At 36.6% G+C, this 25002-nt stretch overlaps 1 protein-coding gene across 4 annotated transcripts in view; it reads right to left on the minus strand.

The window, feature by feature from the left end:
- The window catches only part of DDX10 (DEAD-box helicase 10), a 252582-nt gene that overhangs the window by 102300 nt on the left and 125280 nt on the right, over nt 1-25002 (minus strand). For all 4 annotated transcript variants that reach the window (XM_038536261.1, XM_038536258.1, XM_038536259.1 and 1 more), the window contains 2 exons: nt 10559-10678; nt 7631-7792 (listed from right to left, as the gene is read on the minus strand). In XM_038536261.1, coding sequence (XP_038392189.1) covers nt 7631-7792; nt 10559-10678 — 282 coding nt within the window. The remainder of the gene's footprint in view (nt 1-7630; nt 7793-10558; nt 10679-25002) is intronic.

Consider the following 25002-nt stretch of genomic DNA (forward strand, 5'->3'; position numbering starts at 1 on the left):
TAACTTTTTAAATATATATATATATGAATTATAGATGGTATAAATGACAAGACATAAAGACAAAGAGTTGGTGTACAATGACTTGAGGGGCAAATATAATTTAATTTTATTAGATTTAATAATTGAGATTCTCCTTCCCCTTTAATTTTATGTGGCTCATATGCTTTAAACCCTTTATTTTCCTATTTCATTTTTAAGGACAGTGTGGTACCAAAAGGTATTTGATGCCACACAAAAAGAAGGCAAAATTGTATCTTCAGTCCTACCATGCTACAAATGACTAAATGTAAGAAGAGCATGAAATTCAATAATAGAAACCAAATTCGCAAGGGATAGGAAAACAGAGAAATCACATTTCAAGGTACAAAACACTCCCTTTATAGATGTTATTACACTTCTTTTGGCTTCTTACAACTATAGGTCCTTAGCTTCCAGAAAAGAAAATGCCATTAAGTATGAATGTCATCAGCAGTCAAGGCTACATATTTAAATCATTTTCATTCTATGGCAATCATTCTATGGCAATATTTGGAAACACAACTCAGGAGGTGGGGGAAGCATGAGCTGTTTGAATGACTGACTCTCAGGCAGCTGTGTTACTTTGGTGAGGAACTGATTTCCCAGCTGCCACAGAAAACAGGAGACATCTATTCTTATTTCAGGAGCACAGGAATCTCTCTTCAGGGAAGAAAACTAGGTCAATGAAGTGAGGAAAAGAATGATTACAAGGATTTGTGGCCCGGAAGACAGCCCCAGCCCTCCGAGAACAAAACCCCAGTTAACCTAAATCCTTCCCAAGGACTCAGAACAAAGCAAGGTTCTCTGATCTGTTCCCTATTCCACAGTTTCAGGAGAATGACATAAAAAATTGATCTCCTATATATAAATCTGTAATAACTCCAAAAAGGATATGAAGACAGGAAGAAAAATAAGTGTATGTGGAAACACTAATTTATTCTTTCAAACATTTGCTGAGCTACTATGTGCTAGACCTCACGGTGGGCTCTAGGGATCAGCAAACAGTCTAGCTTCCTACTTGCCCCTGGTCTTTGTAGTCTACGACCTAGCCTTCCTCGTCAGACCCCCTCATTACATTAGCACCAAACTCTGTCCCTGTTCCTCAAACCCAGCATCTACTGACCACCCATCTAACAACCACCACTCTGCCTCTCAAACATTATATGGTGTTTCAAAAAAAAATCCCATAATCCCATTTTACTTAACAATAAAAAACAGACATTATAAATATCTCAAGAGCTTGCCACAGAGTTGATAAGATCTTTGCAATTTTGAGTATTTTGTTAGTCTTGTTTTGGATGCTGTATATGAAGGAGGGCCCATGTACCAAGAAGCTGAACTGAGTATCACAAGATGCTGTAAGCTCTTGGAAATAAAAACAGATACCTCCAGGCAGACAGCTCCAAACTACAGGCAAAGGTTCCATAGTAACAGGCTGCCTCCTCTCTTAGAGTACACCTTGTTGTAATGGTGGTAGTAAGGAAAGTTTGAAACTGAAAGGGGGTTAAGGATGTATAGGAAGAGGATTCCTTTTCCTCCTCTGTGAATAAACTTTATTCATAAAGTCTATTTAAGAGTTAAGCACCAGATGTTCAGTCCTTTATCCTAACGATGACATTTCTAACAGTAGTAAAAATTTCTTTAGGTCATCTGAGCCAAACCAGTCTCAGACAATGCCTTAGGCTTTTTAGACTCATAGCTACTTAAACACGGACTCTAGTACTAGTAACTCTATATTCAATGAACACTCAGGCAAAGGCATTATTAGTATTGGGTCCTCAACTAAGCTATTAATCACAACACTTAATTTATTCCTTAATTTATTTGACACCAATGGCCTTGCTTTGGAAACATGAATAATTTCCATTATTTGTCATTCCTTCCTCAAAATCCTCCACTCCTGTTCCAACCCTTTCACTCACTGTTTCAGAGTCAGCATTTAAGAGAATGCCTGATGGTTTAAGATAGTGTGAAAAACAAAGACTTTGGGGTTAAGAGTCCCAGGGCTGTTATTTGTTACTAGACAAACTACCTGATCCTTCTACGTCTGCACTGTCACCTGTAATTTGTTAGCACATAATACAGTAATACACACAAAGCACTTAGCACAGCACCCAATCAACTAACTGCTTATTAATATCAATGTTCTTTTTTTTTTTTTTTTTAATATCAATGTTCTTGTTACTACTATTCTAAGACGCCTGAGGACTGCTTCCCTCCCTCTTGACTCTCATATACATTTAGGTTTGAGGTATCTGGATTCCATGAAAACTAAATTCTGTGTCAACAAAAACAAAGGTGAAATAGATTTTTTTTACAAAGTCCCTTTAATTCTTTCCTATCTGCTGTTCATACTAGTAGTTAAGTGGGACCCAGAGCAGTACTGTATCATCTCTGCAAGCAGTCCGGAGCCACATCTTGACATGGCTGTGTTATCGAAACACACAATCCAAAATGGATAAAGCACTCAAAGCAAATTTCAAGGGAATGAAAGAGAACTTCATGATGTACTGCTTTCTCTCCACTCCCAGCTATTCTAGCAGATATTATCACACTAAATACAGTCATCTTTCAGAGCTATGAATGATAACACATAACACAAAGCAGATTTTCACTCCATTAAAGACACCTTTCAGTGATGTGATCCACAGCCCACCTTTCAGAGTTCTGACTGAATTAAAGGAAAACACACCCTGTTTCTATGCAAAAGTAGTGGTTCTGCCTTTACAATGTACTACTTTCTAATGGTCTTCTGTGCAAAGATAATAGCTCCTACTATAATCTTAGCTCTGATATGTGGTTTCAAGAGGTTCAGTATATTAAACAGTAACAGGCCTAGTTAAGAACAGCCACCTGTATGCTGCCAGGGAAAACTGAAGACTGGAATGGTCTCAGGAAAAAAAATAAAATAAGTGGTTAAATGGCTGCAAAGAAGCCTCACAGAGATAAAGAACACTGTTGACTCAGTGACCCACAGCAGGTACACAAGGGCCTGAAGTCCACAGAGTGAGGAGCTCAGAGCTCCAGCAGCAGCTAAAATTCTACTACCAGTGATGCCATAATGGTTTTGTATTTCTTATTGTTAAAATTCTTATTGTTCCATTTCTAAATCATTAGGGCAAAGATATTTGCTTGAGTCACAGCAGAAATTACACATTTTTCAAAATCTGCTAGATGAATGTTATGAGTCAAGAATAGGTATAACAGCACGTAGGAAAAAACTGAACAGCTGAGTTCTACACCTAAAAGACTGTGTCCAATCAAAACTAGGTGCAAAAAGCTGTTCATTTTATTTTTTTTTAAAGATTTTATTTATTTATTCATGAGAGACAGAGATTGAGAGAGAGGCAGAGATACAGACAGAGACAGAAGCAGGCTCCATGCAGGGAGCCTGACGTGGGACTCGATCCCAGGTCTCCAGGATCACACCCTGGGCTGAAGGCGGCACTAAACCACTGAGCCACCGGAGCCACCCCAAAGCTGTTCATTTTAAAGAACAGGAGCAAATGACTACTTTCAAACAGAATCATTAAGACAAAATTCACATATACATTAATATATTATCCTCTGAAACCAAAAAACAGTCATGAAATAAACATGCTAAAAGAACATTTCTAAGCTTATGAAAACTCCTAAAACAGATACATATTTTTTAGAAATATAGATTTTTATAGAGTTTTCTTTTTATATATAAATTTTTTTCAGGCACATCCCTTCCTTATAATTTTTTGTCAAAGTTTCTTCATCTTTTTCTATCTTCATGAAATAAAGCTTATTCCTAGAGCCTAAGTTAGTATTTCAAGTGTTCTTTAGAGACATACAATTCTTCTCAATATTCTTCCATAGAAATGACAAAATTATGAGTGACAATTTCAAGGGAAACATATTATATTTGCCCAAGATAAAACCTTATGCAGAAGAACCAAGAATTGTCATTATAATAAGTAATATCCTCAATTAAGAAAAAATATATGATTTCAAAACGAATTTCATGTTCAGGTGAAGCAATTAAGATAAAATAATCTGTGTGAGGTTAATAATATACTTTGTTTCTAAGTTAAATTTTAGCAACCACTGTAAAATAAGTGAACAAGAAGGAGACCTAATCATCAAGCAAGGAATCCATTTTGTCAACAGGTAAAGGTGACCAATTAAAATTCCATTTTCCAAACAACAAGGAGTAATTTTATTCCCATGTCCTCCTTATACACATGGACCCAGAGGATCCCTCTGACCATTGGCTGTGAACTCCCATTCCCACTTGCTCATTTTCATAACAAGACACTGCAGTCCACACTGGTTACTGGTAATCCCAAATGGACTAGGCAATGCCAGACTCAAGATTCAAATTCAATTACTCCACCTTACAGTGTAAGACTCATTCCACCAAACAAGTCAAATGCTCAAATTTGCCAAAAAAATATTCCGTGCCTTCTAGGCAGAAATCCAGTCCATGACAGCTTGGTGCATTACTAATTTGAGCATCTGTATTATGTCTTATGTATGCTACCAATAAACTTAATTATTCCAAAGTGCTCAAATGTGAAATTTTCTCTAAGTTAATACACAAATACTTATGTATGCATAAGTAATAAATTTACTGATGCAAATACCAAGAAACTAATCATATATGACTCAGGTAGCATTTACATTGAAGTTGAATAGAGAGAAGACTATTTTAGTTATTTCCTTGCACTTTTTCAGGCTACATAATATTTTCAACATCTGATATGGAAAGTATACCTCAGGTTATCGGTTACCTTGTGCAGAATATACCTATTTCATACAAAATAACAAGCTCTGACTTGTTAAAAGGACCTTTTGTCTATTTTTGTTATGGAGGCATCAAAACCAGTAGTATGTGAAGTTCTTGTGATGTCTCTCAAAACTATGTCAGCCCAAAGTGCTCTGTTCAACCTTGCTGTAAGATAGTCATAAAGATAGTTTAAAAATAATATGCTACTTTCAACAATGGTACAAATGATTTAAAAGCATAAAAATAAGTGAAAATGGAAATGTGCAGGACAATTTACGTATAGTATATTCACCTTTTCTGTAACAAAGGGAAAAAATAAGAATCTGTATTTCTATTTATACACATTTGCATAAAGAAATGCCAGGATATGTTAATAATTTTTTTTTAAGTAGGCTGCCTGCCCAGGGTAGAGTCTAATGTGGCTCTTGAACTCACAACTCTGAGATCAAGACTTGAGCTGAGATCAAGAGTCGGAGCTTAACCAACTGAGCCACCCAGGTGTTCCTAGGATATGTTAATAATTAATAAAAATAGTTACCTAGAGGGAGTAGGTATGAGTAAGAACGACAGGCATGGACAGAAGTAGATGTCTCAACATTAGCTTTTTTATGATCTTGATTTTAGAACATGAATATATTTTTCATTTCAAAAATGTTGATGTAAAAAAATAGAGGCATAAAAAGCTTTTGTGCAGTGACAGAAGATCCACAGTTAACTATGGTTTAATTATAATCTTCCCAAGGACAGAGGAACCCAAGTATTTTAAGTATTCTATCTTCACAGCCTAGGGTGGAGCCTAGCACATGTTGTATAATAAATGTACAATTAGTCAATTTGAAATTGTCTCTAAAGGTTTCAGAAACAATATTCCACAGCCTAGATACAGTAACTTCCACACATGGGGGAGGAATGGGGGGAGGGGGGCGACAAGAAAGGGCAGGAGTGGGAAAGCCTTTACATCATGTAAATGCCTCCTGTTGCCTTTACTGCTGGCTACAACTTAAAAATAAAGGATAAAATGTCCTTATGCTCAATCTTCCCCTGGATAAGTATTCTAAGTAGACGGTAAGCTGAAATGTGACACACTGCTGACATTCTTAATATTATTAAACATTTGAATAACAAATAATTAGTGTGAAATTTCCATTTAAAGAACTGTAATAAAGAGCAATGCATAAAATGTTTAGTTTTTGAAATAACAGTCTCAAACTGCAAACTATGTTTGAGGTTCATTTGTTTCCCACATTTCTAAAAGGATTTTTCTCACCATTCATTTCCACCCCTGCAGCTATCTTCAATGTCTACTTTTTCTTATGCATCAAGTGCTACTGCAAAGCTGCATCAAACCTTGAAGAAAAAATGAGAATTGCTGGCCTATAAAAGTTGACTGAGCCACTGAATCATTACTAGGTCAAAGAGGAGTCAAAAACCACAAGAATCCTTCTGTCTACATTCAAAGCTTTGCAAATCTCTTAACCCAGAACCTTACATTACATCAGTGATTCTTGGGCATGATACTGTGTTCCCCAGAAATCATTTACCAACTCAAGGGCATGCTATAGAAATGTCCTTAAAAATGTAAACCTGTCTTATTTCCTTAACTGAACCATTTATCTAGTGAAATGTCCATTTTTGTGGGAATTGAGTAGAGTGAAAAGACCATAAGGCCATGAGTGACCAGAATGCAATAGCCCAGTTCAAGGACAACAGAAAACTGCCAAGTGTAAGGCTAACGGTGCACATGCTTCTACAGAAGCAGCCCTCTTACAAGGTTTCTTCTTTTCTAGCTTTTTAAAAATACACTAAGTAAATCTTCCATACATTATCAACTAATTGCTATGGAAATAAATGTAATTATTCAGTTGAAGCTGGAAATAATAATATCACTTACTTAGGTAAATGGTAAGCAACTTGTGGTACATCTGTACCAAGTACTGACACCCATGACGACCTGGGTGAATCTACACAGAACTACGCTGAGTATAAAAAGCAAATCCCAAAAAGCTACTACACATCACACTACTTCATTTATATAACATTCCTGAAATGGCAACAATTATAGGAATGGAGTACACAGGATGAGAGAGTAATACAGAGAGTATGTTACTTCTTACAGCAACATGTAAAATTACATGTCTCAAAATCAGAACCTTAAAAAAAAAATCACTAATATTATTTCGGATATCTCAACCAAAAATAGATTTGGGTGACGTTCTCAGAAATCGGTCAGTATATAAAGTCTCAATCAGTAGAAACAAGAAAAAGAGACTAGATAAAATGACAAAATACCCACAGAGAAAGAAGTATTCAAGAAATCAATGAAGAAAGTAATGCAGTTACTGATAAACATCTAATGACTATTTTGTATTCATTCATTCATTCATTCATTCATTCATTTATTTATTTATTTATTTATTTATGATAGGCACACAGTGAGAGACAGAGAGGCAGAGACACAGGCAGAGGGAGAAGCAGGCTCCATGCACCGGGAGCCCGACGCGGGATTCGATCCCGGGTCTCCAGGATCGTGCCCTGGGCCAAAGGCCCGCACCAAACCGCTGCGCCACCCAGGGATCCCTGACTATTTTGATATATTTAGGGACATATTAAACGTCACTCAGCATTAATTCTTTTTTTTCTTTTCTTTAAGATTTATTTTATTTATTTATGAGATAGAGAGAGAGAGAGAGAGAGGCAGAGACACAGGAGGAGGGAGAAGCAGGCTCCACGCCGGGAGCCCGACGCGGGACTCGATCCCGGGACTCCAGGATCATGCCCCGGGCCAAAGGCAGGCGCCAAACCGCTGAGCCACTCAGGGATCTCCCACTCAGCATTAATTCAAGATGGAAAGCTTACCCGATGCTTTGCCTTGATCTTCTTCCTATATTCTTCTTTGTCAAATTTGTCCTCTTCTTGCAGCCTTTCTTTTGCTTTATCTAAGTTGATGCCACCAGCACTGTCCTCCTCCTCAGCATCTCTGGAGACAGACTTCTGCACCTGTGGCCACTGCTGAAGTAACTGCAGATGGGAAAAAGGTTAAGTGTGGAGCGGGATGGGGACATCAACATTTCCCTTTGTATCATGATTTCAAAATGGTACATTACCCACTTTCTGCCTTACAACCTGTATTTCTTAAGCTTTCTCACAAACTTTATAAAGTGAGCCACCCCTACAAAGACTGTCCTAGTGAGGAGGAAGTGATACTGCCACAATCCAGTGACGGTGAGATTCAAGGAAAAGGTCATGAAATACCTTGCAGGAGAAGCTGGTTGCTTCAACATGATCTCAAAGAGTGTTCTTCAGGGGCTATGCTCTACCAGCTCCATTCCAAACAATGTGTGCAAAGCAGTAGCCAGGGGGACCCAAGCAGGACCCACCAACTACTCGGCACCTCCAACACTTCTCTCACCCTACTGTGTTGTTTACTTTCCTGTTTCTCTGACTAGAATTACTCTAATCTCCTTGAGGGCAGTTGTCTATCTTCTTCATGTACTCTCAGAGCCCAGCACAGTAGCTGGCACATATCAGATGCTCAAAATTGATCAATAAATTACATATCAACCAGTACTATACACAAAGACTAAAATAACTGAGCATAGAAGAAAATTAGCTTGGATTTTAGGAGCTGGCTCAAAGATACACAATTTACACATACAGTTCATGGTTAGGAACAAGGTAACACAGAAGTTAGGGCACTGATCTGGCTTACTCTTCATTTTTTTGCTAGGCCTACTGCATAATCCTGAATAAATTACTTCATTCTGGGCATCTGTGTCCTTGTCTGAAAAAAAATTTTAAAACGTCCATTTGGCTCAATAATCGTTCAGGTCTAACGGTATAAAACTCAAGACAATTTAAACAAAACCTATTGTCTTATTTTCAACCAGTAATTGGTTGCCAGAGGATTGCAGTAGCTGCCATTATTTTGAAAGGCCACTAATTCAACTGCAAGCTAAGTGAAGGTGTAGGCACAAAACATTCTCTTGTCACTTCCTATCACTCCTGTCACCAGCCACTCTTCAAGATGGGATTCCCACAGTGTCTCGAATTTTGGCAGTGAATGGGGGTCACATATGTCACTGCACTAGCAGCCATGCTGGCAGCCACTGACACTGAAGAAGCAGTGAAAGGGATCGGCTGTGACAGAAAAAATGCCATCCACTGCTCTAAGTCTTCAGTCCTATTTTATAACCACATGAAAAAAAGTTTGTGTCTCTGTGGGCTGCATGAGAAGTTCTTTCAGAGCTTTAGAGCAGAAGTTTCGGTGTGGCTCACAGCCATACACAGGGCTCCTATCAACAGTAAGCTTCCAGTGAAGCATTTTACAGTTAAGGATTTATGCTCATCTTGAAGCAAACTGGTATAAGCTGCACAGTGAAACGTACAAGCACAGCGAGGAGACTCATCAGACTACCAGCACTCATCTTCCTGTACAGTAAGCATCTGATGTCACACAACTCTACTCTGACCGCGTTGGCTGCAGATGCTGACCTCTTTCCAGCCATCTCATAAAGATCCATTACTTATCAACAATTCCACAGGCTTCTTCTGCAACTTCCAACAACTTTAAACTGCACTCTTTTTTCATAATTTGTATACCACTTTACCCCATATTCTTAGTGCTGCAAGTCTGGTCTTCCTTCCCCAAAGTAACATTTAAATGTCTGTTAACCTCACAGCTACCAGGAAACATACTCCACTGGATACAGACTGTTTATGCGACATTTGTATTAATGATGAGTAGATGTTTTCTGTGACACATTATAGTCAGTACCTTAAAAAGTGTTATTTTATTGGGATATTGGAAAATAGTCCATTCATTCAATAAATTTATGGGTTTATTATTTGTCAGGCCCCATCTTCAGTGTTGGGGACAGAGTAGTGAGCAAAGTGAATAGACACCTTCCCTCAGGTAGCTACCCTCATTCCACTGGAGCGGAAGAAAAGGACAATAATCATGTAAACAGAGAATGTAAAGTCACATACGTGCTAGGAAGAAATAAATAAAAGACAAGGCAAGGAAAATGAGATGATGGTGGGGCAGAGAGCACAGTGAGCTGTGTGCTCAACCAGGATGCACAGGAAAGGCTATAGGGTAAAGAGAGAGAAAACCAAGAGCAGCTATTCTGCAAATCCCACTATGACCACTAACCACCATCACTCCTCAGATCAGTCACCTGACTTTCCAGACCTCTCTCTTGTTTAAAAACAAAGATGACATTGTGATTCAAGAGAGGGAGTTTCCATGAGCCATCCGCAAGTGGTGACCTTCTCCTACTCTGCGGGTATGTACTTACACCAAGACCAAAGTAAGGGTGAAGTGAGAGCCCAGCACCTGTGTGAAGCAGGAAATGCCATCTCAGAGCTGGCCAGTAAGAAACATGCCGACACAGCATGTAAACTGAGGATGTGTGTGAAGCAGAGACTTTTTAGAGTCCAGAAAAAGCAGCTGTGGCAAGTAATTGTGTTACTATTCTTGTATTTGTTGCCACAGATAGTGTTGACAGACACCCTAAAGGGAAAGATTAATCTGTAAAAATGGAATTTATAAAGTTCAAAACCAACTCTGTAATCATTAGCACCCAAAAGTATGGCAGTTTACTGTCAGCGAGGCATTCCTACCTACAGACGTACAGCTGACAAAATGCCTAAGACAACAGTGAAAAGAACTGCTTTAAAGAAACATTTTCTTTTTTCTCATTAATGAATGTAAGTCAGCAAGAGAGTCAGACTCTTTACAATACCTGAATGGTACCTCAGAAATGAAGCATTTAAGAATCTTACCTCCCCTTCATCAGTAAATGTTATCTTCTTATTAACTTTAAAATTTCTCTTCATTACTTTTTTTGCTTCTGCAACCTTTGTCACTTTTTTCTTGACACTGGATTTAGAAGGTTCTTTTTTCTGTATGAAAAAGTACAAAAAGAGAGATGATTAAATGGCTGCTTTATATCAGCTATTTAAGTCTGCAATACACTTTCCAAAATTAAATGTATTTACTGCTCATTGGCTAATAAGAAGCATCGAAAATACTGTCCAGAGACCAAGTTATCAGACGTTTTAACTAATGATACCCCCAGTGCTAAAGGGACTTACGTCTAAATAAGAAAAATATTAGACATAAGTAACCTTTAAAATTTCTTCTATTACTAAAACTATGCTATCCTGATAATGCTGAAGCACCAGAAACTAACATGAAAATGTAACAAATGGACATTCAAGATAAATAAAGCTACCTTGAAGCTATAACACTGAGCACATTTTATAAATAGCTTTCATTCCAAGTACAAACTTAAATGTTCAGAATAGGAAAATGTTTACTTGGAAAGCAAAATTACTGCAATACATTGTTTGCAATTCAACATTCCTCCTCCCATTACAGTAATTCATTATATGAACACTGGGAAATACCTTTGATAACTAAGACGTGTCCAAAGGTGAGATAGAATCAGAGTACTTTTAACAGGATACACTGATCAGAACCCACCTAATGTCCTAAAACCACCAAAGCAAGGTACTAAAAATACAGAGTCATTGCTTATTGATGCTAAGTGAATGATGAATGAACGATCTGAATGGGGAGCTGTCCAGGTCAGACCACAGCCTGCACTGATGGCAACCTAGGGGAATTTGATTATACTCCTTACATTAGATCCAGGACTACCATGGGTGGTGGTTAGTAAACCAATCTAAGGCAGCCTCCACCAGATGAGTAGACAGAAGTCGTCTTTGGACAATAGTTAAGAAAATGGATTTGAATTCAAGCTCAACCACTTGTGAGCTATGTAAGAGCAAGTTTAGTTACTATGCTTTACCTATAAATGGAGTATCCTCAAAAATATCTATATCTCATAGGGTTGTTCTGGAGAATTTAATAAATGTAAAACACACAAAATGTAGTAGTCGATAAACCACAAATACCACTGTTATGTACTGATTTCACACTACCTAAAAAGATCATGCTAACTGTACAAAGGTTTAATTTGCAAAATTCTGGACTTTGAATTTCCTAATTGATTGGTTTTTTAACTCTGTGTTACAAGTAGCCACCCAAGAAAAAGTAAGGAAGGAAAAACTGATTTAGGAAACAAGAATTACTATAAGCTTCGAGAAGATATACTTTAGCTACGATTGTTATGTTATGCTAATAAGTATATATACAAAGAATAACTCACTTAAGGTAAATAATACTGATAGTGTATCAAAAATGCTTAAAAATAAGTACGATGAAATAAAAAACAATGCACTTACTAAAACAGAGGTTTGTGTCAAGCTATCAATACGTTATATTTTTAGATAATAATACTTACTATGAAAATCAGCTAGCGTATCTGCGATATGATAACTTAAGCACAATAAAGTTGCTTTGACACCAATGGTTCTGTTATATGTGTATTCCTAATACTGCTTTTATAGTTCTGGTTCTTAAGGCATGCAAGCTATACTATCTAGTTAAGCTTATTTCTCAGACCACAAATCATTTCAAATTTAAAAACATACTAAGATTTTAAATCCATAAAATGCTTATGAAAAGATTCATTTCTTCTCAAATGTCAAATTTTTATTACATCAGAGAGAGACATCAATATGATACGATTGCTATGTGTGCCCCCCACAAGATTTCTATGAGAAGAAATACAATTGTTTTAGGTTTTTTTCTTCCCATGGGATATCCCATCTCCTCTATCCCCCAATACCACCAGCTCTGACTGCATGAATGTTGCCTGTCCTAGTTGCACAGGACCCTAAATTGCTCTGTCCATCCCCTCATAACTCTCTCCCCACCACTCTACTCTGAGATATATTACTATTATTCTCTTTTAGAAAATAATACAATCTTCATTTCCTTACTTCTAAGAGTAACTGAGTAAGTTGTGTGGTGGTAAAACTTCTAAATTGAAAGAAAACAGGGTGATAGGAAGCTTGTCAACTGAGATTAAGTTGCCAACTGTAGGTCACCTTGTGACACAGGGCATTAATAAGACACCCCCTGCACTTCCTTCTGCCCAGCCATTATTCCTACCCCCAGCCCCTGCTCTTCCCCACAGACAATTATGAAACAGCACTACCAACATAGCCACCAGGGTTGGCAACTGTGTCACTGATTCCTCCTACTTGACCTTCTTGGTTTTAGAGTTAGGTCAATTCTTGAAGATCCTGGGTTGGCTAATATTCTGTCACCAGAGAGAGAATGCTGATTAAATAGTGCAAACTCAGATGATCATCACAATGTAAAAATAACAAACAGGAGCAAGTTACACCACTTAAATAAAAACAAAAAAATGCTGAGGAGCAACTTTCTGGGAGTGATAGTCATACTCTATACCTTGACAGGAGTTTGAGTTACATAGATGTTTAAGTTGTCAAAATTCAAATATTATACTTAAGATTGGTACATTTTACCATACATAAATTTCTACCTCAAGAGAGTCCTGTAAAAAAAAAAAAAAGAGAGAGAGTCCTGTAAACAAATACTGAACTTTAATGAATGCCAGGCAAGCTCAAGTATATGGAAGAAAATGTAATGCTGTTGGCAACTTACTCTGAAATGCATTAAATTTAAAAGAGTGATAAATGGATAGATGAAGAATTAAATGGTAAAAGGCATATGGTAAAAGGTTAATTGTAGAATATGAGTGATGGATATTTTGGTGTCCAAAAGTACACTTTAACTTTTATGTTAAAAATTTTTTATAATAAAACATAGAAGCCTGGTCCCAGGAACAAGAGAAAAAGTCACAGAGCAAAAATACCCAAAACTGTCAGAATAGAAAAAAGTCCATCAGAAAACCAACCCTGGGAAGTGGAACTTGGGATGATGCAGGTCCACATCAAGAGCTTTATTGAAACCCATGAAACCACTGAAATTATGTCACAAAACTTGGGGTTATTTGTATCTTTATGGTTTATCATGGATTCTAAAAGGGAGCTGTGATCTCCTCCAAAAAAAAAAATTTTTTTTTTTAAGTTTGCTTGTTTGAGGGAAGCCACAGAAAGGAAGAACAGAAATTACAACACGGGTGAGAAGACACATGTTTATTTCATTTTATTTTATTGACAGGCTGTAGCTCTGCTCCGATACTTGAGAATTATTATTCAATTATTCAAATATGCACTAGAGTGTCATACACAACACATCATAGTGCATACTGGGGATCCAGCACTGAAGAGACAGGTGGACGCCCAAGCCTCCTGAGCCTAATTCTATCAGTAGAAAGAAGACATTAAGAGCACTTGGCTGGCTCAGTCGGTTAAGCATTTGCCTTTGGCTCAGGTCAGGATCTCAGGGTCCTGGGATAGAGCCCCATATAGTACTCCTGCTCAGTAGGGAGCCTGCTTTTCTCTCTCCCTCTGCCTGCTGCTCCCCCTGCTTGTGCTTGCTCTCTAGTGAATAATAAAATCTTTTAAAAAAGGAAAAAGAGGGGTTGCCTAGGTGGCTCAGTGGCTGAGCATCTGTCTTTGGCTCAGGTCATGATCCCGGGGTCCTGGGATCGAGTTCCACATCAGCATGGGAAAAATATACAAGATGAATGAATTCTACATAATAGGGTCCCTGCTCAGTCTAGGCTGAGGAGAGAAAGTTAAGGAAAATTTCCTTTTGAGGGAAAAATGTTTGAACTGAGTGGCAAATAGCCAAACATGGTGGCATTACTGGTACCTTCGGGGTGTCCACAGATGGTGGATTTCGCATACAGTTTACAAGAGAGGCTTAGTTAGCTGGGTTCAATGTCATTCTTTAAAATATTAACTGTAGCACGTGATACATGCTATTTTATTTATTTTGTAAAGGATATTCATGTTCTATGAATTCATGTCATATTCATGTTAAAAAGCTGCCATTCATGTCTCCTTCAGCCACATGTTTACCTCTCAAAAAAACAGTGTTAATAGCTTTTTCTATATCCTTTCCAGAGATATTCTGCCCACATTCAAATATATATATGAAAAACACAAAAATACTAAAAGACCTATCCCTGCAATCAATAGCCTTGTATACATACTTTCATGTAAATGTGCACCTACTTACCTAGGATAAGTTTCTACAAGTTAAAGCACTCAAGTAAAAAACTATGTGCATTCAAATTTCAAAACCTATTTCCAAATAACACTCCTGAGAAGTTACACAAAATTTAATATTCCCAACAAAAATTTGAGAGTAATTGATTCTCCATATCTATTTTTAAAAATAGATTATTAGGCTTTATATTTGCCAGTTAGGTGAAAAAATAATATCTCAGTGAAGTTTTAATTTGCATTTGTACTGTTTTAAGCACTGCAGAACATCTCTTCAAAGGCATTTTTTTCCTATGCATCATGTATACTCTTTACCAGTATTTTTAATGAATTCCTGGCATTTTACTTTTTACTTTGTGAAATATTTTCATTTAGTAAAATTGTATCAATATTTTCTCCCACTGCATCATTTGTTTAGACTTTTGCCATACAGGATAATATTTTGTTTTCCTTTGTTTCATTTTTTGCTGAACATATGCTTTTCATCTTTGTGTAATCAGTTTTTTAAATTAATAAGATTTCCTGGATTTTTTTTTGTACCACACTTAACAATATTTACCCAACTAAAAGACTTCAAAAATGAATTTAACTTCTTAAAATGCAGATTTCACTCTTCCTAAAAGTTTCAACACTGGCTCTTGGATAAGGGGGGCAGGGGGAGTGCTCATTAATACTTTAAATTTCTGTTCATTAAAATCATGAAAAATATCAAGTATCTTATTGTGAGGCAAGAGTCATATTTTGATTACAAGACTTTGTATTATTGGTATAAGAATGAAATTTTCAGGGACACCTGGGTGGCTCAGTGGTTGGGCACCTGGGATTGCCAGGTTGTGATCAGCTGGGATCCGGTATCAAGTCCTCCATCGGGCTCCCTGTAAGGAGCCTGCTTCTCCCTCTGCCTATGTCTCTGCCTCTCTCTCTGTGTCTCATGAATAAACAAACAAATCTTAAAAAAAAAAAAAAAAAAAAAAAAAAGAATGAAACTTTCAGCCACCAAAGAGTTTAAGGAAAGACTTCCTGACAAGATGTAAAACATCAAAATGAAATTTTCATTTCCATTTGCATGTCTTTCACTACATATATGCTAGAATTCAGAATAAAATGCTAAAAGAAAAATATCATAAAATACAAATATGATAAAGCATCAAGTTATTTTCAAGGTCTTATGATAACTGTAGGAGGTTGCCACAAATAACCTGGAAAATAACAGAACAAGAACAGTCCCAAAAAGCAAGGGTTCCTAGCAGGACGTGTTCATTTTATTTTTTTTGTTGTTGTTGTTATTTTATTTATGTATGTATTTATTTATTTATTTATTTATTTATTTATTTATTTATTTAATTTTTGTTGGTGCTCAATTTGCCAACATACAGAATACCCACATGTTCATTTTAACACTAGCTACAAGAAGATTCAAAATGTAATCAATGAAAAAAAGAACACCTACTTTAATATAAGCATTAGTATTATACTTCTAGAGAATACAATAAACATATAATTGCAAAAAAAGGAAAAACAAAACAAAAGGAGATCAAAGTCAAAATTAAAAAAAAAAGATTCTCTAAAGAAATCAGATTGTTTAGGTTTCCTTAAAGTAGCTCCCTATATGCATCATGGAATAATTAACAGTTTATAACAGAAATGATATCTAAGAGTGATGGAGACCTGGCTGGCTCAAATGGAAACCTGTCTCTTGGTTTTGGCTCAGGTCATGATCTCAGGGTCCTGAGACCGAGCCTCCTGTATGGCTCTGCACTCAGCAGAGAAAATGCTTGAGATTCCCTCTCCCTCTCCGTCCCCACCCACCATATACACACAAGAGTGCACACGCTCTCAACTCGGATGGATGGATGGATGGATGGATGGATGGATGGATGGATAGATAGATAGATAGATAGATAGATGTGAAGTAAACCAACAAAAGAAAGAACTATCAAGCCTGGTGATTAATATATAAGTAACCTTAAAGATTACTTATTATAACCTAAGCCCTTACATTAAAAACAAAGGCATTTCATAGCATTTGTAAGCATTGTCGCTCAAGAGTCCAAGTGTACTTAATTTCCATTGCCTAAATCACTATACCCTAATAGAACTCATGATTTAAAAAGCAAACAAAATAAACACCTGCTATGTATCATTCTTTCACCATCCTAGTTATTGAACACAATAATTCACACGTTGTAATTTTACAGTATAAATTAAGGATGTACTATTTGACATTTTATTTGAAAGCCACTTACAAAATCGTTTAGGAAATAAACTTCATCGATGATTAATGATGTTAAGCACCTTTTTGTGCACCTGGTTGTCCATTTATTTGTATATCTTCTTTGGAAAAGTCTATTCGGGTCCTTTGTCCTTTTTAAATTGGATTATTTGGGTTTTTTGCTTTGGAGTTCCCTACACATATAACTCAGAAAGCCCTTATTTGACATACGGTTTGCAAATATTTTCTCCCGTTCCATAACTTGCCTTTTTGTTTCCTTTGCTGTACAGAAGCTTTATATATGCCCCTTGTTTACTTCAGCTTTTGTTGCCTGTAAGCTTACAATGTCTTATCCAAAAGATCACTGCCAAGACTAACATCAAGGAGCTTTTTCTCCTATGTTTTCTTCCAGGAGTTTTAATCACCAGGGAAATAAATCAAAACCACAATGACACAGCACCTTACACTTATTAGGAGACTGATCATCAAAAGGATGGAAGGTAACAAGTGCTGGCAAGGAAGTGGAGAAGAGGGAACTCTCATGCACTGTTGGTGGGAATGTTAACTGGCATAGCCACAGTGGAGAATAGATTGGAAGTTCTTCAAAAAATTAAAAATTGAAATTACCATATGACTCAACAATACCACTCACTCCTGGGTATACATCCGAAAGAAACAAAATAAGTTTCTAAAAAAGATATCTGCATTTCCATGTTCATTGCAGCATTATTCACAATAGCCAAGACACGAAAATAATCTCAAGTATCTGTCAAAGGATAAATTGACTAAGAAAACATGGTATACAAATACGATGGCATATTATTGGGCCATGAGAAAGAATGGAATCCTGCCATTTGGTGACAATATGGACAAACGTGGAGGGCATTATGTTAAGTGAAGTCAGACAGAAACAGATATTGTCTGGTATCATTTATATGTGGAACATTTAAAGAGAAAAAGAGGGGGCTAATTTCATGGAAACATAGAATGGTTAGCTGGCAGGAGCTAGAAAGAGGGAGAAATTGTGAGATGTAGGTCAAAGGGTACAAACTTCCAGTTATAGGATGAATAAATTGAGGACATCATGTAGAGCATGGTGACTATAGTTAATACTGTACTGTAAACTTGAAATCTACTGAGAGTACATATTAAGCAACCTCATTACGCACGCAAAAAAAAAAAATTAGCTGTGAGGTAATTAATTATCTCAATCTTGGTAGTCATTTCACATTGTCCATACAAACAAAATCATGTTGTATACTTAAATACTACAATTTTATTTATCAATTATTCCCTCAATAAAGCTAGGAGGGGAAAAAAAATAAAACACCACCACCAGTATGTAGAAAAGGTATATTTGTGAAATCTTGGCACCAACTATTGTCTTAAAATTAAGAGGTGGAGTGATTCAGTTTTCCAAGGAGGAAAGAGGTCTGAAGATCAGTTGTACAACTACAGCAGTGTGCTTAACACTGACCAACACTATATTTAAAAAAGTTCAAGTAGTAGTACATTTGACATTATATGTATTTTACTACAATTAAAAATAAAGAGCCACCTAGAATACAACTGGACTCCTGCTAAAATGTTGTTACGGGGGAGTCTGGGTGGCCTAGCCAGTTGAGCATCACACTCTCGATTTTGGCTCAGGTATTGATCTCAGGGTTGTGGGATCTAGTCCCATAGGGGGACTCTCTGCTCAGCACAGAGTCTGTTGGATTTGTCTCTCTCACCCTATCCTATGCTCCTGCCCTTGCTTATGTGCATATGTGTGTTCTCTCTCTCTCTCTCTCTCTCACACACACACATCTCTATCTCTCATTCACTCTCAAATATATAAAAAATGAAAATTAAAAAATGTTGTTATAGAAATCATTTCTCTTTTCAGAACTCCTCCACAAATGTAAACTTAAGACAAAGCAGTAGTCTTGGAATTACACAGTGGCTGGAGCATGGGGACCCAGGCGGGTAGTGAAAGGGATGGGAAGGACACAAGAGAACTTTAAATGCAGATCAAGTAAAATGGCATGAAACAGGGGCACTTATAAATTATAAATAATACACATGATCTTATAAAATGGTCTAATCAATCTCACAGGATTTTTCTTTTTCAAAATGTCCACATTTACCAATCTCCTTGTTTAAAGTTTAATAGAAGGCAAGCTACAACAAACCTTGGTACTGTGCATAAATTTGCATGCATATTCATGAAATATGCATAAATAAAATCATAAATGCAAGACCTGGAGAGAACGAGGAGAACCAGTGCCCCTCAACCCAAGTCCCAGTAACCACCACCAATGGTGGCCTGTTCATGGACTTTGCATACATTCTTGCCACCACTACAGTAAGCCAGAGTCGTCACTTGTGTTCCTGATTTATTTTTCCTAATGGATTGTAATCTCCAGGAGGATTAAGATAATTTGTATTAAAATTCATATCCGCAGGGCATCACAGAGAGTTTGGCACACAGGAAACATTCAGTAAGTATTTCTTGAAAGAAGAATTAGTGAGCAAATTCCCAGTGGAATAAAAGCAATACTTCATTTGCTCATAAAAACTATGACTCAAAGCTGGCCTCTGATAATTTTAATTAGAAAACGGAAGCTTAGATAAATTCAGCAATTTGTTCAAGGGTGTACAATTTAAATCAAAAGGCACCTGACTTTGTTGTTCATATTCTACAATGCTTAGTTGATTTTTGTTCAAACTGTCTTAGGTTACAGCATCATAATCTGACTCCATATGTGCCTTTTACGTTTCTATCAAGTTTGAAAGAATGTTTGAAAATTGCTATTCTGAGAAACTGAAACCTTTAGAAAAGGATTTCTTAGAAAAAATTCTTTTTTCAACTATCCAGTTCATGGCCCATTAAGAAAGACTTTTTTCAGATTCTACTTTCTGATACAGTATTTGTACTGGTTTTTAAAATAATTGTTTTCACATCCAAATATAAATGTTAGGAACTGAATATGCAATTTCAAATTAAAAGGCCCTAATTCTACTTCCTTTCTGATGAGAATCACAGCTATTAATAGAATTTGTTTGTGTGTAATACTTGTCTCATTACTTGATATCAATACTTCATAAATTGTATCTAAAAGCCAGTCTAGGGGATCCCTGGGTGGCGCAGTGGTTTGGTGCCTGCCTTTGGCCCAGGGCGCGTTCCTGGAGACCCGGGATCGAATCCCACGTCGGGCTCCTGGTGCATGGAGCCTGCTTCTCCCTCTGCCTGTGTCTCTGCCTCTCTCTCTCTCTCTCTCTCTCTCTGTGACTATCATAAATAAATAAAAATTTAAATAAATAAATAAATAAATAAATGCCAGTATAAAGACCCATTCTAGAAATCCTTCCAATTTTTTATATTTTAGATAATGCATGTTTATTTCAAACAAAATCATACAGATGAGAGCCCACATATCCTTTCAAAGTTCTTCATATTTCAAAGCTAGATTAGTCCTTCTGATTATGTAAGAAGCAGACCATAAGTAAATGTCAATCTCTATTCTGTATAGTCAATAAGGCCATGAACTATTTTCTTTGTAGTCTGTGAACTGCAATTCTAATGTATAAAGTGATGAAAATGTTTAATGAATACTAAATATTTTAAGCAATGTAACAAAATATTTATTACAAAATATTCATGATTCTTTTAAAAAATCATCTTAACAGGTCAATCTAAACAGGAAAGCAGACAACTGAATATTGCTTTTTTCCCCCCACCTGATCAAAAACTACACAGATATGTAGTGATCTCAGCTTTGTGTGGACTTCCCTCCTTCTGCCTATGGAGGATCACAGGGTGCAACCATTCTCTACCCTGTATTTTTTTTTTAATCCTCCTTCTGGATTCCTATTTCCTGAATCCACAGGCTTAACCTGGGATACCATCCAGAAGATGCTCTTAACCTAATAAACTCTTCTGAGAGTGTGTGCTTGCCACCTTAACTACTGAATGCTTTCAGAAAAATAAGTTTCTGATATATCTCCAATACGGTTTCTATTTTCCTCAATTCCTTCTCTTACTCTTCAGATACAAGTTCCCCCACCAAACCCTAAAACACCAGTTTTTTTCCTTCAACATATTCACCTTCCTCAATAATTTGTCAGAATTAACAAATTTTTCCTCGATTTTAAAAAGCCTCTTTACAGCATGTCAGTCTAATAATTCTTTAAATCCTTCCTTGCCTCCTAATTAGTCTAGAAGATTTCAGTTTCGTTTCTCCACCCAGCTGTATTTTATTTTGCTTATTTCCTTACTTCAGGCCTCATCCCTGAGTTTCATGGCTAGCCAGAGCCATCACTGTCTTAAATGCTCTGTTCTACTCTTTTGAATGCATTTATCCTGTTGGAACACAAAGAAAATTTCTTACTTCTCATTCGCTACCTTAGGAAATGTTCTATAGTTGACTGAAATTGTCCAAGCTGTTTACTATTTTGTTTTGCTAGTCAGGAAATACGTATTATTTGCTCCACACCATACCCCTCCAAAAAAAAAACAAACCAAGTAAATTTTTAAAGGAAAAAAAAAAAAGAAAAAATGCCACCATAAACATGAAATCTCAGATGCTTCCTGTTCTTTAACAAAATTATGGAACCAGTCATATTTTGCCTTAGGAATCCAATTTTTAACCTGCCACTTTTAATAAATATTTCTATATTAGGAAGCAGGCAGCTGGAAGCAATTTAGAGAAAGAGGGCCTGATACACACTTTTTTCCTCTCTTTTTAGATTTCAAAAAATGACAGTATGGATTTCATTTCTAACTTGTAACCAAATTGGCTACATCAAATTCCTGTTGTCTCCCACAACTTTTGAAATTCTTCTAGAATTCAGAAATATAGTAAGCTACATACAAAAAAAAAAAAAAAACAGTAGTATTAAAACAAAAGCTAATTTGTATCACATGGCCATTCAGTTAACAGTATTAAGGAGGCAGAACAGTAGTAATGAATGAAGTAAAAAGACCTGGGGCAGCATCTATGCAACTATTATAAGGCAGCATGACAACTACACTTCTCTTGAGGGAGCATTTGAGCGGTTTTCACCTCTATCACCTTCCTTCCAAGAGATAGCAGAGACTCAGCAAAAATGTATCAGTAGCTAATTTATTGAGACTTTGTCTAAACAAAATGAAAGAGCATCAAAATAACATTCAACAATATTTAGTTATAAGTTTAGCTGAGAATTTTATAGTTGGCTCCAGCACCTACAATATTAACAAATTACTTGGCAGTCTGATTAGTGTAATCTAAAGCAGTTTCTGAAAATTCATTCATCATGAAAGTCTCACAAATATAGGCCATATAATACTGCTTATTCAGTAAACCACCAATTTAAAAAATTACACACAAACTTTTGCATCTATACATTACAGAAAGAGAATCTATGATTTAAACACTTCACAAAGAACTACAATAAGAGAACGAAGATATATACTAAACTCAAATTGGGGTTGGTACCTGGTTAAATTAGACATTTTTGACACATTACTGTAAAACACTGATGAGATACTAATGCTGACCTTCCAGCACACCAAGACAAAGCAATTACTGCTACTCGTTATACATGGTTCCAGTGTCTGGCATTTTTCTATACTCTTAACAGTAATAAATCACAAGATATGCATAGGATGTATCTTAACTAAAAGAGAAATCACAAGCATTACTACCATGCCCAGTCCAAGCCATGTGCACAACTCTATGTACAGTAAAATTTCCAAGATCTCCCTTTTATTGTATAAAAATGTTAGCTAAGCAAAAAACACCAAATGAAAAGTCAAAAGCCAGCCTACTGTACCACGTTTCATCAAAATGTGCTCAGATGATGTCTATTTAAAATTGGATATTCTTAAAAATAGAACATTTATGAAATGGTGGTCTGCAAAGCCATATAATGCTGATAAAAGATATTGGCATTATTAAGTACAGAACGTGGAAGATGAAAGGGCCCTCCAAGATCACTCACAGAAACAAACACCATGTGTACTTGCACAGGATAAGAGGATTTCAAGACCACAGCTCTAGTGATGGCAAAGTTAGGCCCAGAAATCTAGTTTGTGCTCTTACCTTGACACCACATACAGCAACAGTATCTTAGAAACACCTCCGACAATCATAATTTTCCTAAACAATACTCAAGAGACTCTATAAAACTGAAATCAAGAACTGATGGACAGCAAATGTTTTCTTTTTTTTTTTTTTTAATGTTTTCTTTAAAAGGAAAAGAATCCTTCAAGGAATGCACTTTAAAAGTGTCCTTTTCTGCTTTCATAGGAAGACCACAGAGAGGACTACTAAACTTAACCTCTAATATTCTTAAATCTCAAAAGTATAGCATCCATAGAAAAAAAGTATTCGTCCCTCAATACTCTATGCTGTCCTTTTATTTCCTGGCAATTGCGGCTGAGCATGTAGTGATTAATACAAGTTCCATCTGCCCTCCTTGGCACTTAATCATTAAAAACAAATTTTGACAGTCATTAGAAGCTGTTGACAGATGATTGCTCGTTAATTTTTCTCCCATCTTAGAATGAATCCCTGCCATTTTGTTAGGAAAGCTGTAGCAACAAATGTAATATTCTGAATCACAACTTACCACATACTACTACTGTAAACCACAGTTTCCAAAGAATTAAAATGAAATCTTTGGTGCTCTTCGGCAGTACATATACTAAAAAATGAAATCTTTGCTAGTCTCTAAACTGTATGCTACCTAGCTAACCATCATTTTTTTAAAAATCACTCTCCTTCCTACTGTCCCACCCATAGACTAGAAAACACAAGAGCTATCAATATGCTTGAAATTCTCCCCTAAAAGGCAAAATTAAGTTGATTAAGATGTGATGCTGCCTATCTTTTGGGAAACTTTTCTCACTTTCTACCTTCAGGCTCTGGTAATGTCTCTAATGATATTTCTAATATTCCCACTGTTAAGAGATTCTTCCCCTTCTATTTTACCTCTCTTAGACACTGAACTCCCTGAGGCTATGGACTTTGTGTTACATTTAATTTCTACAGAAAGTGCCCACACTGCGCCTGAACAAATCAGTAATTACTTGTGAAGCTGAGCTGGGCCTGAGCAAATCAAGACAATTTTCATTGGGAGCAACACTGACCCAAAGACTCTGAAATGAATTCTTCAGTTAGCTATCTTGACATCAACTTGTGCCATTTAATAGCACAGAAATTTTAAAAACAACAACAAAATATTTCACATTCAATTTAACACTTATTTGTTGAGAAAATGGATCCACTGACCCTGGGCAATAACAGAGCATGATGAAATCAATAGAACTATCTGAAAATGATGTCAGGATTCACTGTGGATGCCTACTCAATAAACTGGAATCACTTCACCATCCCCTTCTCCCAACATGACAGGCTGCAACCACACTCAGCTTCTGACAGAACCATGGCTTCTTCTCTTTGCAAAATAGATCCAACTTCCCAGGCTCCAGGTCTCCACATGCTGGGCCAATGCATTTCTCAGATGATTGCAGGCACCCCCTAAATATGCTTTCTGGTTCTGAAGCAGTTTGGGTGACCACTCACTGATAAGGTTGACCTACCACTTCTATAATAAGAGAGAATAATAGGGGACAGCAAACTTTCACTAGAATAAAAATCTATGCTTTCTATTGAGCAGACTGCTAAAACCCTGGCATCCTTCTCTATGGAATAATAAGGAGAGCAGAAACTCAGGCCTTACTTCTTTTCCCCAAAAACATCCCCTTTCCAACAAAGCCTATTCCTTAATCCGTGAGATTATGAAATCTGTCCTATAATCCAGTGCATAATAAGTGGCAATACAGATGGGTTTACCTGGCATATCAAAAGGTCACTAAACTTTTGAGAAGTATATGGAACAGTAAATAGAGATGCCAAGTGCTAGACAGTATGCTAGCTGTATTTTATATATCATTCACCCTTTTGAGGTACTGCTTACATCTTATAGATGATGAAGCTGGCAGTAAAATAAGTTAAGCAATTATCCAGCTTGA

Source organism: Canis lupus, chromosome 5 (genome assembly GCF_011100685.1).
Source record: "Canis lupus familiaris isolate Mischka breed German Shepherd chromosome 5, alternate assembly UU_Cfam_GSD_1.0, whole genome shotgun sequence".
Lineage (NCBI taxonomy): Eukaryota > Metazoa > Chordata > Mammalia > Carnivora > Canidae > Canis > Canis lupus.